General features: G+C 53.5%; 1 protein-coding gene across 3 annotated transcripts in view; it reads right to left on the bottom strand.

Moving 5' to 3' along the window:
• The window catches only part of ASTN1 (astrotactin 1), a 60866-nt gene that overhangs the window by 12516 nt on the left and 32765 nt on the right, over window positions 1-15585 (bottom strand). For all 3 annotated transcript variants that reach the window (XR_011001992.1, XM_068199447.1, XM_068199448.1), the window contains exons 9-22: window positions 12782-12856; window positions 12175-12312; window positions 11720-11870; window positions 10842-11008; window positions 10483-10677; window positions 10041-10168; window positions 7245-7349; window positions 6900-7088; window positions 4248-4516; window positions 3863-3996; window positions 3353-3504; window positions 2881-3016; window positions 2663-2763; window positions 2021-2204 (exon numbers count right to left, since the gene is read on the bottom strand). Coding sequence is in view for 2 of the 3 variants with exons in the window: in XM_068199447.1 (XP_068055548.1) it covers window positions 2021-2204; window positions 2663-2763; window positions 2881-3016; window positions 3353-3504; window positions 3863-3996; window positions 4248-4516; window positions 6900-7088; window positions 7245-7349; window positions 10041-10168; window positions 10483-10677; window positions 10842-11008; window positions 11720-11870; window positions 12175-12312; window positions 12782-12856 (2124 nt within the window). In the remaining variant the exon portion in view is untranslated. The remainder of the gene's footprint in view (window positions 1-2020; window positions 2205-2662; window positions 2764-2880; window positions 3017-3352; window positions 3505-3862; window positions 3997-4247; window positions 4517-6899; window positions 7089-7244; window positions 7350-10040; window positions 10169-10482; window positions 10678-10841; window positions 11009-11719; window positions 11871-12174; window positions 12313-12781; window positions 12857-15585) is intronic.

Raw genomic sequence — 15585 nt, 5'->3', positions numbered from 1 at the left:
CCACCAGTCTGGGTGCTTCACCCTCGCAGACGATCAAACAGGAGGTCTGCTTTCCAAGATTTGTCATCACCAGAGCCCGCTGCAGCTGCCTAAATGCCTCTTTCCAAGCAGTGCGAGCTGCAAACACTTCATCAGCAACTTGCGTCATCCTATCCTGAGCGCTCCAGCATTTCCAGAGGGTGCAATTAACCCTCTGGCTCATAGATTCACACAGAAAATGGTATCATTTGGGTAATTCAGTGGCATTTCTGGCTGCTCCATGGCAATGCCTCTGCTTCGTGGGGCTCGAGGAGGCAGCTTCCACCCCCTGTTCTGGCTGGCCCTGGGTCTCCTCACTGGAGCAGGGAGCAGCAGTGGCAACACTCAGCCTCAGTGATGGCAGCGGCTCTGTGATGACTCCAGTCTGTCACGTAAGGAATTTTATGAGCTCCTCATGCAAATCACCACAACAGATGTCAGATGGTCTGTGCAAACTGGGGCTGGATTTCACATCTGGAAGTGGAGACAGAGCAGCATCACCACGGCTGGGATCAAGACAAAGGTGAGACTAAAGTCCAAGCCTGCTGATCCCACTCGGTGTTGGGGAATGAGGCAACCCTGGGCAGAGGAGCTGCTGGGAGCCTCTGCCCTAAAAAGACTCCATGTGCTGCAATGTTGCTACTGAGCTTTGAGGTTGTGCCTCAAAGAGCTCACATTTCTTAGGACATAAATGGGAAAAGGGAAAAGAGAAGAGACCCCTCTGAGGAGACCCCTCCAGGGCATGGAGGGCCTTCTCAGAGTTTCCCACCAAAGCTGTACCAGGAGACAAGTCCAATGCACGAAGTGCAAGTTAGGCACAAGCTACTTGCTGAGTCTCTCTGACTGCCTAGCAGAGGTTTGGAGGACAAAGGATGTACATGGAGAATCTCCTATCCTCAGCTGGAAGTAGCCAAGTGATCACCTGGAGAAGCAGGGCTGGAAGACAGACAGTTGTGAGACCAGCAAGAGGAGGTGTAGGGCACGGTGTAAGGCAGAGGCCATGAATTTCATACATAGGAGCTCTTGTTGATGTGCATTTGAAAGTAACCCTGATTTCCAGATGAGGATACAGCTCTGGTTGTTTGGAGGCCACATGCTATGAAACACCACTGCAGCACACGCAATCTCTCAGCCCAGCTTGCTGAACTGACTGGAAATATCTACATTACTGGGAAACCACGCAGACTAAAGCAGACGTTGAAGGACATGGGGAGAAGGGAACATCTGGCTATCCCACGAGCCTGAGACATTCTCAGGCAGCTGGAGGGGCTTCAGTGACTTGGAGAAGCCTAAAGAGAAGACATGGTGCTTACTTAGGCACGAGACAGGAAGCGCTCAGGACAACCTCCTCCAAAACCTGCTGTAGCAGCTCAGCTGTACCTGTAGCAGCTGCTCACCTGCTGTAGCTGGTGCCTGCCTGGGCACCAAAACCACTCATATCATGCCACCCCCACACAACCACAGATGTGGATCAAAAGTGAGGAAATGCACAGTTCAGACCTAAAGTCAGTCCTGCTGGGGACCACAAGTTGACAGAGTTCAGTACAGAGAGATGCATTCAGCTCAAGCCAAAGCCCAGGAAAAGGCAGAAAGCAGAATCGGATCTCCATCCCTCAAAGGTGTGTCATTTTTCCAAGACCTTCTGACTTTTTGCCTGTGGCATCAGCTATGAAGGAAAAGAGAAAATCCCATCCCTTTGCCACTCTGCATAGCATGAACATGTTAGGCCAAACTCTAGAGACAGGATAGGGCTGATGGGAATGGACAGCAGTGTTGGGTTGACAACTGTCAACCACTTTCCACCTTGTCCCATGTTAAGGTCCTTGCACATGTACAGCATCCAGCAAAATAGAAACCTCACTGTGACACTCTAAGGTCTATCATCCATCATCATATCATGAGATTTGGTGTATAGATGCCTTCCTGGTGACGACTACCCATGAGGGACAAGCCTGCTGGTGGGCAGGCCTGCCTGCTTAGCCAGCTCAGCTCCCGAGCCTACCTGGGCCCCAGCTCATCCTCACAGCGCCAGGTGAACTCCCCAAAGCTCTCGTAGTGCTGGTTGTAGTGGTAGAGGACTCGGTGGAGGCTGGGGGAGCCCAGGTCCAGCAGGGTGTTGTAGGCTGTCTGCTGCTCCTTGCCGCTCGTGTAGCCGTTGAAGAGGTTGTAGATCTTGTCTGCTATTTCTGGGCAGAAGGACAGGGAGTGTTCAGTGGCATGCAAGGAAAGGCATGAATAAAGCCTGTCAGGGCTAAAGCTCAGTTCTAGGGAAACCAGGACCAGAACCAAGATTTGTACACTGAGTTATGATTTACATCACATCAGGACAAGGTCCCAACAGACTAGATGGCATTCCCTGGACTCAGTCCAGGTTAGCTTCCCAGAGTTTGGTCTAATTAAGAAAAGAAATGGTGAAGCCATCAGGTAGCATTAGTGAAGCACCATTTATTCACTTTTGTTTTCAGAGAGAACTGTGCCTCCTGCAGCCCCCCATCTCAGCCCTCCTCACCATGTGGCAGCTCCTGGGCCACTATGGGTGAAGGAGATGTTACAGCCAGGACACGAGACATGTACGGGAACATGCTGGAAGGGGGAACTCCCTCTGGTCCCAAGCATCACAGTCCAGCAGCTCCCTCCATCTCACCTTGAGCTTTCACATCATCTACCACAGGGCAGGGCGTCTTGACTGTCACATCACTCGACCTGGAACGTCTTCCTGTGTTGTCAACTCCCCAGAGAGTGAACCTGGATGAGAAGGGGAAAAAACAAAGCTCTGGGCTCCCAAGGCCACATGGAAATACAGGCAGCATCAAACAGCATCAGGATGCCAGCACTGCCACAGGCACGGCACAGGGCACTCACATGTAGGTGGTGTCGGGCTCCAAGCAGCGGATGATGAGGGAGATGGTGGAGGAGAGTCTGTCAGGCACTTGGGCTGGCATGGCACAGGGGGACTTGGCACCAGAGATGATGTCATCCACGAAGCTCAGCACCGTCTCTAGGGAGAGAGGGGAGGATGTGCCACTGGTGATGGCACAGCTGTCCCTGGGGCTGCGGAGAGCCTGTGCCTGCTGCCACGCTGCCTGGTGCCAAGGGGGACCAAGGCTAACGCATGAAGTTTGTATAAAGGCGGACCCACTGCTTTTCCAGAAAAGCTCATCCCTATGGAATGGAGCTGCCCCTTTCTCCAGCATGGTGGGCAGGAGAAGGGCTGCTCTCTCTTCCACAGGGTATTTGATTTCTTGCAGTATCCCCTTGCAAAGACAAAGGCAGAGGCTCTCTTCTAACATCTCCATCCCACTCTCCCTAGAGAACCAGTGGAGTCCCCACTCACCTGTCTCCACCTTGGAGTGGTCCATTCTGTCGGTGACTTTCTCTTGACGGAGGAGGTAGTCCACAATCTGCACCCCAATGGGGGGCTCCGAGTGGCCCCACTCCAGTACCACCAGTGTGCTGCTGGGCTCATGTACAGTGGAGAGACGCAGGCTGGGGGACAGTTTTTGCATTACTCTCTCACAACAAAATGGATTCAAAGCCATTAACTCACAGGAGACAGCAACCTCAGGAGAGAAATTACTCCCCCTCCCTTTCCCCTCCTGGCTCTGGGCATGTTAGTCCAAAGAACTCATTCCCTAGGGTTGCTTTACCAGTCCTCAGCTCCTCAGTCCTCAGCTGAACTCAGAAAAGACACTGCAACTCTGTACTCTCAATTCCCAGGTCACCCATCAGTTTGCAAACCTGTCCCATAAAGGCACACAGCCCCACCACCTCCTGCCACCACACTGTTGGCCACCGCCACCTCTTCACAGCCCCATCACAGCAAAAAGCCAGGCTGGGCACCTACATTGGGTGTGGGAGAGGTGCACAGGTGGGCAGCCCGTCAGCCCCAAAGGCACTCGAGTCACAGCGGCACCAGTCCTCGATGACATCCCCACTGCCCGAGCACCACAGCAAGCTCATGGTGGCCTCCTGCAGGAGCTGGGAGAGAGGAAAAGGGGTTGAGCATCGGGCAGATAAGCTCCCATCCCACCACCCCTTGTACCAGTGTTCATCCATTCCCTGGTGGGTCCAGCACAGTCCATCCAGCCTGGAGAGCAGGGCTGGCTGACGGACAAGGGCTGCCACGGCTGGACATGATGCTATCTGGGCAAGCTGCCTTCAAAGACAGCCACAATGCAGTCCTGCCACCCCTCCTGCCCACTCCATCACCCCAGCACGTGGCTCCTCACCCGCTGGGTCTGGTTGTTGGTGACCAGCTCGTAGAGGGGGGCTGCTTTGGTGACCTCCAGCAGGATGGGCTCAGCTGGCACGTCGGGGCTGGAGGCGACGTGGCAGAGCGGGCAGGAGGAGGGGCAGCGCCCGCGGCTCTGGCACTCCATCCGGACGCCGGCGGCCACGCGCTTGGTGCCAGACTCGGAGAGGCTGGCGATGTACTCGGGGAATGTCAGCACCTTGGGGTCCCGCTCCCGCTCCTCTGACTCATCTGAGGGGGAGTTGCCTGGAGAAGGGGGAAAAATGTCACACCAGCGTGGGCTCCAAGCCATTGGTAGTGGCTGTGTGAGGGGGCTAGAGCTCTGCCTTCCACCCAGGAGAGAGGCAGCGCTTCCAAAGAGCCCCCTGTATCCTTTTGCTCTGTAGGGATTAAATACTTACCGGTCTTCATAGGAATCAGGACTAAAGAGCCCACCCTGGCCTCTGTGATTGCAGGTCCTCTGGTCTCCCCGTGCCTCAGTTTCCCCAGCCCCATCCCTACAACTGGACTGGGACAGTGCACCCTTACAGCAGGTCCCCACGAGAGGGAGCCTCCTTCATGTGGCTGGAGATTCCTGGAGGACCTGCCTGGGCACCTTCACGTCACACTGACTCCCCAACAGAGACCCCTGCCAAACCACTCTCCTGCAAAATCCTTCCTGGCCCTACATAGCAGGAAATATTTTGGCACAAGAGGAACAGTCCTTGCACAGAAGTCAAAAAGGTAAAATCTGCCCATCACTGCTGTGCCCTGAGTAGCATCACCCTGCCATGGCGAGCCTTGCCACGAAGGGGAACAGTGCTTTTCACACAAAATCCCTGCCAAAGGATGCCCCTGGATTTATACAGAAGAAAGAGGGGCCTAGAGGGACCACTGAAGATGGTTGGTGGGGCTGGAGGAAGCTGAAGGATGACCAGGCAAAGCCTCACCCCCAGGGCAGGCTCAGGCCATCATTAGTGGTGACTTGGTACGGGCTGGCTGCTGTGGGGAGCCACCATGGAACACATCCATGACTCAATAGGAAAATCTCCCTATAGCAAGGGTTTGTGGAGAAATGATGGGCCAGCACTAGCCCATCCTTGAGACTCCTGCAAAGAAAACAGGGCTGTTAACACAAAACCTGGGACACAAAAGTGTTGCTCTGCTCCCCCAGGAAGCTGGAGATGGATCACTTTAGACCGGCTGAGAATTGCAGCTTAGCAGGCACTGAGGAAAAGCAGAGGAGCCAGGGAATGATTTGTCTCTTGCAATTTCTCAATCGATATCCAGCCCCTGACGTTTGCAAACAAAATCAAAGGAAGGAAAGTGGCAGGTGCCAGAGTGAAACCTAAATGTGATACTCCGGGTGGAAAAAGCCTGCCAGACCTGAAAAGCCTCCAAGCACGAAAATCAAAGAGGAGGAAATTGCAGGAGAAAAAAAGAAGTACTTGCAATCACGGGGTGCTACATCTGGAGACAGCCTACAGCCAAACAGCAGCGGGTCTGTACTTTCCCAGGTGGGCTTGTGAAGAAGTCCAGGCTCCACGAGACCTGAGCCCACAGGATTCAGACTCAGGCTTTGAAAGAAGCCCTTCCCACACAAGAGCCCTGGGGATATAATAAATATCTCTGTGGCTAGGACATAGCAAGAGCAGCATCACAGGCTGGTGCCAATACTGAGAAATATGAAGCTTCATGATGGAAATGTTGTGTCCGTTGTGGCGCCTGTGAGCTCCAAGCTCACACTGCTTGCACCTGGGAATTCTTGGGCAGGAGCAGCAAACCAAAGTCATCTAAAAAGCAGCAGCTCTGCTCAGCATTCCCCATGCCCAGGCCTGGGAGCTGCCTCTTGTTTGCTGCCCAAGCCTGGATGCTGCAACCCACCATCCCCAGCACAGGCAGGAAAATGCCTACAGGCAGCTTTGCTGAAGCCAGCACAAGAGATCCCAGAACCATAGAATCTGAGAATAGTTTGGAATGGGAGGGACAATAAAGACCATCTCGTTCCAGTCTCCTGCATGGGCAGGGACACCCTCCACTAGACCAAGCTGCCACAGTCCTGAGGACAGATGGCAGCAGGCAGGAGTTAGGCTGCCTCAGCTTTTGTAGCTGCCATTCAAAGTGGGCATGACCTCTTCCACTGGGGATCCATCACAGCTCACTGCAGCCAGGGCACTGCAGGGGATGCAGCAGTGCCAGATGCCCTGTGCACCATGATGAACCTCCCAGCTCCTAACTGGTTCCCAGGCATTAAAAGCATTCTCCCCAGGAGAAGGAAACACATTGGAGAGAGAAAAGTCTGGCTGTGGGATGCAAGTGGAAGAGAGTAGATATGGCAGAGACAAAAGGAAGGAAAGAATAAGATTAAAGACAACAGTTAAGTCCAGAATGTGGCAGGATGGCTCGGTGGGATGGGTGCACTTGTCTTTCCCTGGGGCTGTGGGTATTGATCTTTCTTTTCGGCCTGGACCAGTGCCTGCTGCAATCCATGGGAATCCTCTGGCTGGCTTCAAAGGGTGTGAGAGCAGGGTGTGAGATGATGACGTGGGGCGCAGTCCTGACACAGGCTGGGCACCCTCCAAAATGCCAAAAGCAAACCTGCTTCCCACTCCCATGGGGTGGAGTTCCCTTCCCAAGGATAAGCTCCTACCTTTGCTGATGTCCTCATACTCCAGCCAGAGCTGCCGCTGGACCTGCCTGTTGGGATACCAGATGGAGCAGGACTCCTCAAAGCCGTACACTGCCTCTTGGATGTAGTGGTTGCCAAACTGGTCCAGCAGCGCCACAAAATCTCCACGGGAGGTGGCTCCATCCAGAGAGTGGAGTGCATTGCTGAAGGCTGGGAAAGAGATGGTGAGATGATGGCAAACCCTTGCTACCTCCCTACACACTCACAATGGGCAACCAGCCTTTGAGCCCAACACCTGCCAGCAGAAGGCTATGTCACCTCTTGCTGTCCTTTCTCCCCTTATTCCCCGTGTCCCTGCACACTTACACTGGGAGATGGTCATCTGGTTGAGCCGGACATGGTACATGACAGACTGTACCTTCCAGTGCTGCAGGAGGGGGTACCCGGACACCTCGCTGAAGTTCACCATCCCTGCCAGAGAAAGGACACAGGGACTCAATGCCACTGCTGAGCAATACCTCACCATGGGGATGGTTGTAGCCCTTCGTGCCTTGGGCAACACAGACAGCAAGGTAGGAAGAAATCAGGGAAAAGGGTTCTGTACACACCACATGCCCCCAGGGAGGCATTCAGAGCTGAGGGTCAGGTGGTCCCCAGCAATTACAATGATGGCTTTGAAGGAAAACACGTAGGCTTGTTTAATTTTGCCATCCGGGGCTCTGCGCTGGAAGATAATGAGCCTCCTCCTGCACTCCCTCCTGCTCCCTTCCCAGTGCCCACTCCCAAGGCATGCCCAGGTGTGCTAATTATGTCACTAATGAGAGCTGTGCTTTTTAATGAGCTGCTAGCAGGCCTGGGAACGGTCACCGTCATGCCACGTGTGCCCAAGTGGGACCAGCCGAGAGGCCCTGGGTCCCCTTCGGCTGGGACTGAGCTGAGTGGGCAGCAGATGGACAGATGGACGGGGAAATCACTCGCCTATTCATGCTAATGTTCCCTCAGGACATCATGGCAATGCTGGGGCTGAAGAGGACCCAGGGTTTGTCCTTCTCCTTCAAAGATATCCCATCCTTCAGCCATTTAGCTGTGAGTTACAGAAGCCACAAATTCATGGAAACCTGTGCTAGGCGGCCATGTACTCCTGCCTAAGGCACAAGGCAGCTCAGCTTCTATGAGCAGAGGGACAGAGAGGCCACTGAGCTTCAGACAAAGCCCCATCAAGGGAACTGAAGGGTGCTCATGGCTCTGAATTTGGTGGCCAGAGCATCCCTAGAGTGCCACAGCAGGATGCTGGAACAGGCCACCTCCCCCCTGGCAGCTCCAGTGCTGCACAGCCAGCGCGTGACGCCTCCGCTCGGCAGCGGAGTGGCAAACTCTGCTGCTAACAGGCGCCCAGCAGGAGTTCAGGAGGATAACAGTGGGCATCCCCCCCTCTGTAACAAGACCTGAAGACAGAGTATAAGCAGGATAAGATCCTTTGCCTTCCAGCGCCTCTGTCTTCTGTGCTGGCTGCTGCCGACAGCTTCAAAGCCTTGCTCTTCCCTGCAAAGTGTTTATGCAAAAACAGCCCTTCCTTACTCAGCAGCTCTGCCTCTTGTGTATTCACAGCGATATCCAAGCTTCTGACAAGCAGAGAATATTTTACTTCTTTTCCTTTTTTTCCCCTAAATCAGCCACAAAGCCAGCAGAGAGTGGGAAATGAATAGGATCATTTACTGGTTTTTACCTCCCCAGCATAATTGCCAGTGAAATCCCAGTCCCACTGACACTGCTGTGATGCTGAGGCTGTGGTGGCAGTGCCTTCCTTACATCCATGTGACCATGTCACAGGCAGGAGAGCCCCATTGGGAGGCAGGTGTCCTCCAGCACCTCCAGGCAGGGTTGAGTGGCCCCAGGGAAGCAAGAGTGACCCACGCATCCAGCGCTCTTGGGGAAGCTCAGCCCCTCAAGACCCATCAGCACCCTCCTCCCTGCTGAATCTGACTCCACCTTCATTGCAATGCACCCTGTCAGGGCAACCAGAATCCACCAGACCCTGGATACAGTCCATGGGGGCTCCCCAAAATCCTCCTGGAAGCTCTGCCAGACAAAGGGAATGCACAGGGTCTCCTATGAGACAAAAACACATTACTAGCCACATCCTGTGCATAGTAACTCCTGGATGTCAGGGCCATTTCAGCCAAGAGTATTGCAGTAAGGTAGAAAAATCATAGAGAAAGGCTTCATAAAATCAGGCCTGCTCTCCTGGAATCAGTGGCTGGCCTTGTCAAGCTAGTACTTTGCAAGTTCCCATGGGAAAGCATAACAAACTATTCCTGGGTTAAAAAATTACTTGCACCTGCATAAACTGTTTCTGCACCATTAGATAGAAAAATGAAAACTATCTTTAACAAACAACTGTCCCTGCAAATAGGCACCAAGAGTTTGAGTGACCGATCAATACAGGATAAAAACTTGTTACTAACCAATAAAGTAATTGGCAAGAAAGCTACTGACCAATTGGAGTCACACACGAGGTCTGTAAAACTGTACAAAACATTTACTTTTAAAAAGGACTTACATGAATAAAGAATGGCTTTTTTCCACCATGAAGAAAATGGAGTCCCGAGTGATTTATTCCCATAAACAGCAACAAACACCAAGGAAATAAAGGCTATTTATGAATACTGGAAACTTGGAAAAAAGGCAAATCTTTGAAGGCTGTCTAGGAACCCATGATTACCTATCACTCATGGCCCATGATGCTCTGGCACAGCAAACCAAAACATTTTGGTTCGGTGGCACTTGGTTTTGAATGCTTCACTATATCAGCAAAGAAATCAAAGGTAGTTGGAAAACCACTTTTGCCTTCAAAAAAAAAAAAAAAAAAAAGAAAAATCCTTTTGCAAATGCTCCAAATATTTGACAGATGCTTGAGCTTTTACACTCCACAATTAATTTACAGCCTTTGCATTTCCTTTATTTTTAATGCCTTCCTCTTACTGGAAAAAGGAACCAACCCTCGGCTGCTGGCTCCTTTATGTGCAGCTGAGCACAGGGTGCTAAAGCCAGACTAGATATAGCCTGTGGTAGATAAATCCTGTGGGAGGTTAAGGTGCTGAAGCTGGACATGCTGGCAGCTGCCTCACTGGGAGAGACATGGATCCAGCTGGACTCACTCACCAGTGAGGAACTCGGGGTCAGGAGTGGGGTCAGAGAGCTCCTCTTGGCACTGGTTCTCCAAGGGGACCGTGGCCACCACCAGCCCATCCGGCAGCTGCTGCTCCAGGCCCCGGGCAAAGTTGTTCTGCCTGGAAGTTAATTGCAGAGAGAAGAGCAAGGTTGGAGGACAGAAGAAATGACTGCCAGCAAGTGACCCATCCCAAAAAAACACCTGGCACTTCTCCTTTCCTTCAGGAGCAGATAAAAAGATGTCTACTCTTGATGGAAAGTGTCAGACCTGCTCTCCTCACCAGCCCCTCCAGCTTCTGCAAAGCGAAGCCAGACATGGATGGACCAGGCAGTCTGCTACAGTCCAGCCCCAGGCTCCTTCCCACACCTTCCTCTTGGAGAGGATGGTGAGGTCTGACCCTGCTGGGGTCCCCTCCCCACGTCTGCAACTCACCTGAAGGTCCCTTTGAGCACCTGCCCTGGTGCCACCTCCTTGGAGTGGTTGTTGTAGCCGTAGAAGATCTCCCCGAAGAGCGTCTGGTTCATGGGCAGCTCGCGCGGCTCGCCGCAGTCGCCCGCCTCGGGGCACGACTCCGAGATCAGCTGGCACGAGCGCCCATCCGCGCCCAGCTTGTAGTCCTCAATGCACCTGGGAAGCCAGCACGGGGTCCAGTGTCAGCTGCAGCCCCCCCAGCACTGAGGACACACACAAGGACAGAGGAGACCCCCTCCATCCCAACCCTACAAGCTCAGGGTGGCAGCAGCAATGGACAGCAGCACTTTGGGGGTGTCCCCGTGGCCAGGGTCACTCACCCACAGAACATGAGGATGTTGTAGAGCAGGGGGTCTTCGGGCAGGGGGACCATCTGCTGCAGGCACAGCTGCTCACAGCCCCCATTGAAACCGTCGGAGCAGTCCACGCCGACGTGACGGTCGTAGCAGCCCGTGCCATCCTTCATGGGGCTCAGTCCTGTCGGGCACTGGTGGGGTGGGGGAAGTAGGAGGTGAAAATCCATGGGTAAGTATCTGACTCTGGGGCTGAGGTGGAGGGCAGGGCTCCAGCACTGCTCTCCACCAGAAACTGCAGCCTGGGCAGTGCTTAGGGGCTACAGGAAGGACAGCAGCACCATCCACAGCTGCAGATATTCCTCCTGCACCAAAGCCCCCTTGCAGCCCCCAGGAGTGTATCCCCTGAGGTGGGAGCCCTCCAAACCATCCTCTACCAAGACAATGTGCTGGTATCAACCCCACTCTCCAGCAACCCAGCTCCAGTGACTGACAAAGCCGTGCTGCCCTTTCCACACCCACTTTCTGCCCCACACTCACAGCCTCTTCACCCCATTGCCCAGCTCTGGTGACACTGCAGCAGTGCACCCCAGCCCCACAGAGCCCCTGTTTTGGGGCCGAGCAGCTGTGGTGGTGACAGGGCACACACGTGAGGGATCTGGAGCCTCCCACGGAGCCAACAAACAGATGGACTCTTACTGCCTCGTGTGTGTGTGTGTGTGTGTGTGTGCGCGCGCGCACGCACCCAGCAACAGAGGAGATGCCAGCCCGAAAACATCTTCCTGCTACAAAATCAACCTCAAAATATCCACCCTGAAGGGACAGTAAGGGAGGTGGGATTCCCTTTGCAGCCTCCCCTTCCTTGCTCACACCAAGGGAGATTCCAGGTCCCGGGGGTCACGCACCACACAGCCCGTGGAGTCCAGCTTGCGGTCCGAGATGCAGCGGAAATTCTTGCTGCAGCCCCCGTTGTCCCGGGAGCAGTCACGAACGGGGCCGAAGGAGTCAAGAAGGACCTCCAGGCTGTCGAAGGAGGACGAGGTCATCAGCTCTTCCCTGCGAGGAGGAGGAAGAGGAGATGTGTCACTGCTTCCATGAGATGTTGTGGACGCATGCGTGGCTGCTGCGTGGGTTTTTCCAGAGCTCAGGCTTTCCTCGGGCTGACAGTGAACTGGATGGCAGCCAAGTTTTTAGAAGGATGCAGGAGCTACTGAGATGAGGAGGAATATTGCCAATGGCAGGACTAAAGAGGGGCATGTTAATGGTTGTACTAATCTCCACCTGCAAAACGTGGGATGGGGATCCCAGCTCTGTTTGCTGAAGCACCTCCTGAGCTCCCTCACCCTGCCATGGCACCTACCTGACCTCCACTGCATCCTCCATCACTGTCATGTCAGTCTTGCACTTGGCTGAGGGGTTGATGGCCAGCTCAGCTGGTGGGATGACGAAGCTCTTGCTCAGGGGCAGCCACATGCCCTCCCCCAAGGTGTAGGTGAACCTGCCAGGGAGAGCAGCACAGGCTGGCACAGAGGGAAAAGCTGACCCTGGAAGGATGTCTCCACCCAAATCCAAGCCCTTCAGCCTCCCTGCTCATCCTCCAAGGATGCCAGCCCAAAGTAAGGTGTGTGGGCAGGGTAAAGTGGGGTAGCTCCTCCAAATACAGCCAATGATTCCCAAAAATTGCATGTAACTTAAGTAATTTTAAAAAAGGGCACTTTCATTTCCAAACACTCCTTCAGAGCCTAAAACTCACTCTCACCACGGGCAGGGAGGAGGAACTGACTGCTGGGTACCCAGCATCCACATGACAGCTGCAGGGGGATCTTCCCAGCCATGCTCGCATGTCCCCAGGAGGTGGCACAGGACAGCTGTGCTCAGCCCTGCCAGCTGGGCTACCTGCATGCCTGCATGCCCTGAGTCGTATTTAAGCCCCAAAATGTGCTGAGCAGGTTGCCTTCACCGCTTACCGAAAAATCTTGTCAGAAGGCTGCTCGCCCAGCACCAAGTCAAAGCCACGCTGGAAGATGGTGTATGGCCAAGGCCTGGAAAAGAAACCCCGGAGCATCACACCAGTGTCGTGTCCCCACTGCTGCTCACAGCCCAAAATGCATCCCCTACTCAGCCCCCAGCTCCCATGCAGAGGGGTCCTAGGGTAGGATGACTCCTAGGGCAGCCAGGACAACACAATAAAATAGCCTCAGATCTGAGATCTTAATTCTGGGGTCCCTACATCAGATTCTCATCCCACCTCCAACCTGCCAATAGGCCAGTGGTGTGTTGCATCTGTTCTTTTGGGGCAGGATGCACTCCAGCCATCCTCACATCCCTTCATGCTCAGTACCACCTGCCGGGTCCTGTTTTAGGGATTTGCATCACAGCTACTGAATTGCAAAAAGAAAACCAAACCACAGCTGGACCCTTTCTCTGTGAGGCTTTTGCCAAGCAGCACATCAAGTCTGGGACCCCAGTTTCACCACCTGCCTTATTAACACCTTTTCGCTGTTCCAGGAGGGGGAGCTTTGCAAAGTGGGCTGGAAGACAAGGTGGAAGCGTGGAGCCAAGCAGGAGGCTGGAGAGCTGGTCCATCCCTGCTGTCGTAGATAGCACAGGGTGATGAGTGATGAGCCACTAAGATTTGGAGGCTGGTGCCTTTCAGTGGGACACCCATGGCCATGGCACCTTTAGGACACAAACCCCAGCAGCACAGCCCTGCTGGCAGACCACCACTTGCAGAGTGAGACAGACAAGAGACCCAGCCATGGTGGGCTTTGAATCAGGCAACATGAACCCCACTCCCAAACCCTAAAACTCCAAATCCCCTTTGCAAGAGCTCAGAGCTGAGGAGAGGAGATTTTCCATCCCATCACATCACTGCTGCTAAGATTCAGAGTCAAGAGTGTCAGGTGCCAGCGACAAGCCCAGGGATTTTCTCTCAAGGCAATTACAGCTCTCCTGCACAAGCAGTTTAATTTTGAATCTGAAGTTATTTCAGCAAGGACAATAATAATAATAATACAAAAATCCTGACTGCAGGATTACAGCATTCCTTCGCTGGGATACAATGCCGTTTTCCTGTCCGGTCAGCTGGGAGCCGAGGATTACATTCAGCCCACAATCGGATTGCCTTGAATGAGGTCAGCTGCATCCAGAAAGAGATGTGCTCCTTGTGTCTCACCAGCACCTTGAATGCTTCACTCCCCCACCTTCCAGTGTTCCCGCAGATGGGTTTTATTCTTGCTTCTGAGGAGCACGTCAGGCCGGGAACAAAGGCAGAGCCTGTATAGAAGCGAGGCATTGTTCCCCATCAACTCAAGTGGAAAAGTGGTTGTGGAGAGCTGCTCTTGGCTTGCAGCAGAGCTCAGTGCTGGGGCAGGTGCTGTAGAAGCCAGACCTCTGCCTGGTGGCACATGTGTGAGCCCATGGATGCCAACATACCCAGGACATGAAGCCAGTGTATTTGGACCCACCTGGGAGATTAAAATCAGCACCCAAGCCATGTTGCGTCCACCTCGGATGCAATTTCCAAATATGGCTAAAATTCCTGCAATCACAGAGTCCCAGAATGGCCAGGGTTGAAAGGGACTTTAAAGATCATCTCATTCTACCCCTCTTCCACTAGACCAGTTTGCTCCAAGCTCCATCCAACTTGGCCTTGAACACTTCAAGGGATGGGGCAGCTATAGTTTCTCTGGGCAACCTGTGCCAGGGCCTCACCACCCTGATAGTGTAGAATGTCATCCTAATATCTAATTAAACCTGCCCTCTGTCAGTTTGAACCCATTACCCCATGTCCTAATGCTACATGCCCTTGTAAAAAGTTATGGTGGCTTTGATCCAGGGAAGAGGTTTCTGTGCTCCAGGAAGGGAGATGTGTGGCATCTCCTCAGCCTGCTACACTTTTCCCTTACTGGGGGTCAAAAAAAAAAACCCTTAAATGCAATGTTCAGCCTTTAGCTATATCCCTACACAGCAAGGGAGAGTCAGGGTTGCATGGCTTTCAGAGCTCACAAAGAGAAGTGGGAATGATCAGCAGCTCTGCAGTGGATCAGGTTGGATTAAATGGGCCAGAAATGACAGCTCTCAGCTTCTTGCAAGCCTTGGCACTCGGGTAAGCATCTGAAACAACAAAATGGGGAATTACCAGGGCACCTGAGAACCAGTGAATTCCTCACATTCAGTCAGGAAGCTCCCAAGGCCAAAGTCCAGCCAGTGGATCCCCAGGACAATCTTAAGCCTCTCAGCTTTTCTAGATGGACCATTATCTGGATGCTTTGCTCCACATCTGGGCTTGAGTGGAAGCTCACAAAACACCTGCTAAGCCCTCCAAACCTGGCACTGCTGGCAATGCTTTGAACCAGCTCAACAGGGCCCTGGCCGTGCTTAAATTGCAGCCCCTAGGGGATGAGGCCAGACTGACTTGTAGCATCAAGAACTGTGCTCCAGCTTGTCCCCACTGCCTGCAAAACTCTTCCGGACAAGATGGGTGGGGTGAGGAGCAAGACCAGAGCTGGCAGGATGTGACCACCACGAGCTAACCTGGAGCAGCTGGTTTGAGGAGAGCTGGCAAGAGGCTGGAGGGGCTGCAGGAGAGGGTCTCTGCAGAAGGCATAAGAAGTTGCTGCAGGGGAGTGTGACTGAAATGTCACTGGAGGAGAAAGTGGTTAAACGCTGGAATAGGTGACTTCACATCTGGCTCCCTGAGCTCCTGTGCTTTTCAGGGTTTCCAACCAGTGCACAGCACAAGGATGGCCATGCCAGGGTGAACAGACCA

Source organism: Anomalospiza imberbis, chromosome 9, assembly GCF_031753505.1.
Source record: "Anomalospiza imberbis isolate Cuckoo-Finch-1a 21T00152 chromosome 9, ASM3175350v1, whole genome shotgun sequence".
NCBI lineage: Eukaryota > Metazoa > Chordata > Aves > Passeriformes > Viduidae > Anomalospiza > Anomalospiza imberbis.
This window is presented reverse-complemented; position numbering and strand designations above follow the sequence as displayed.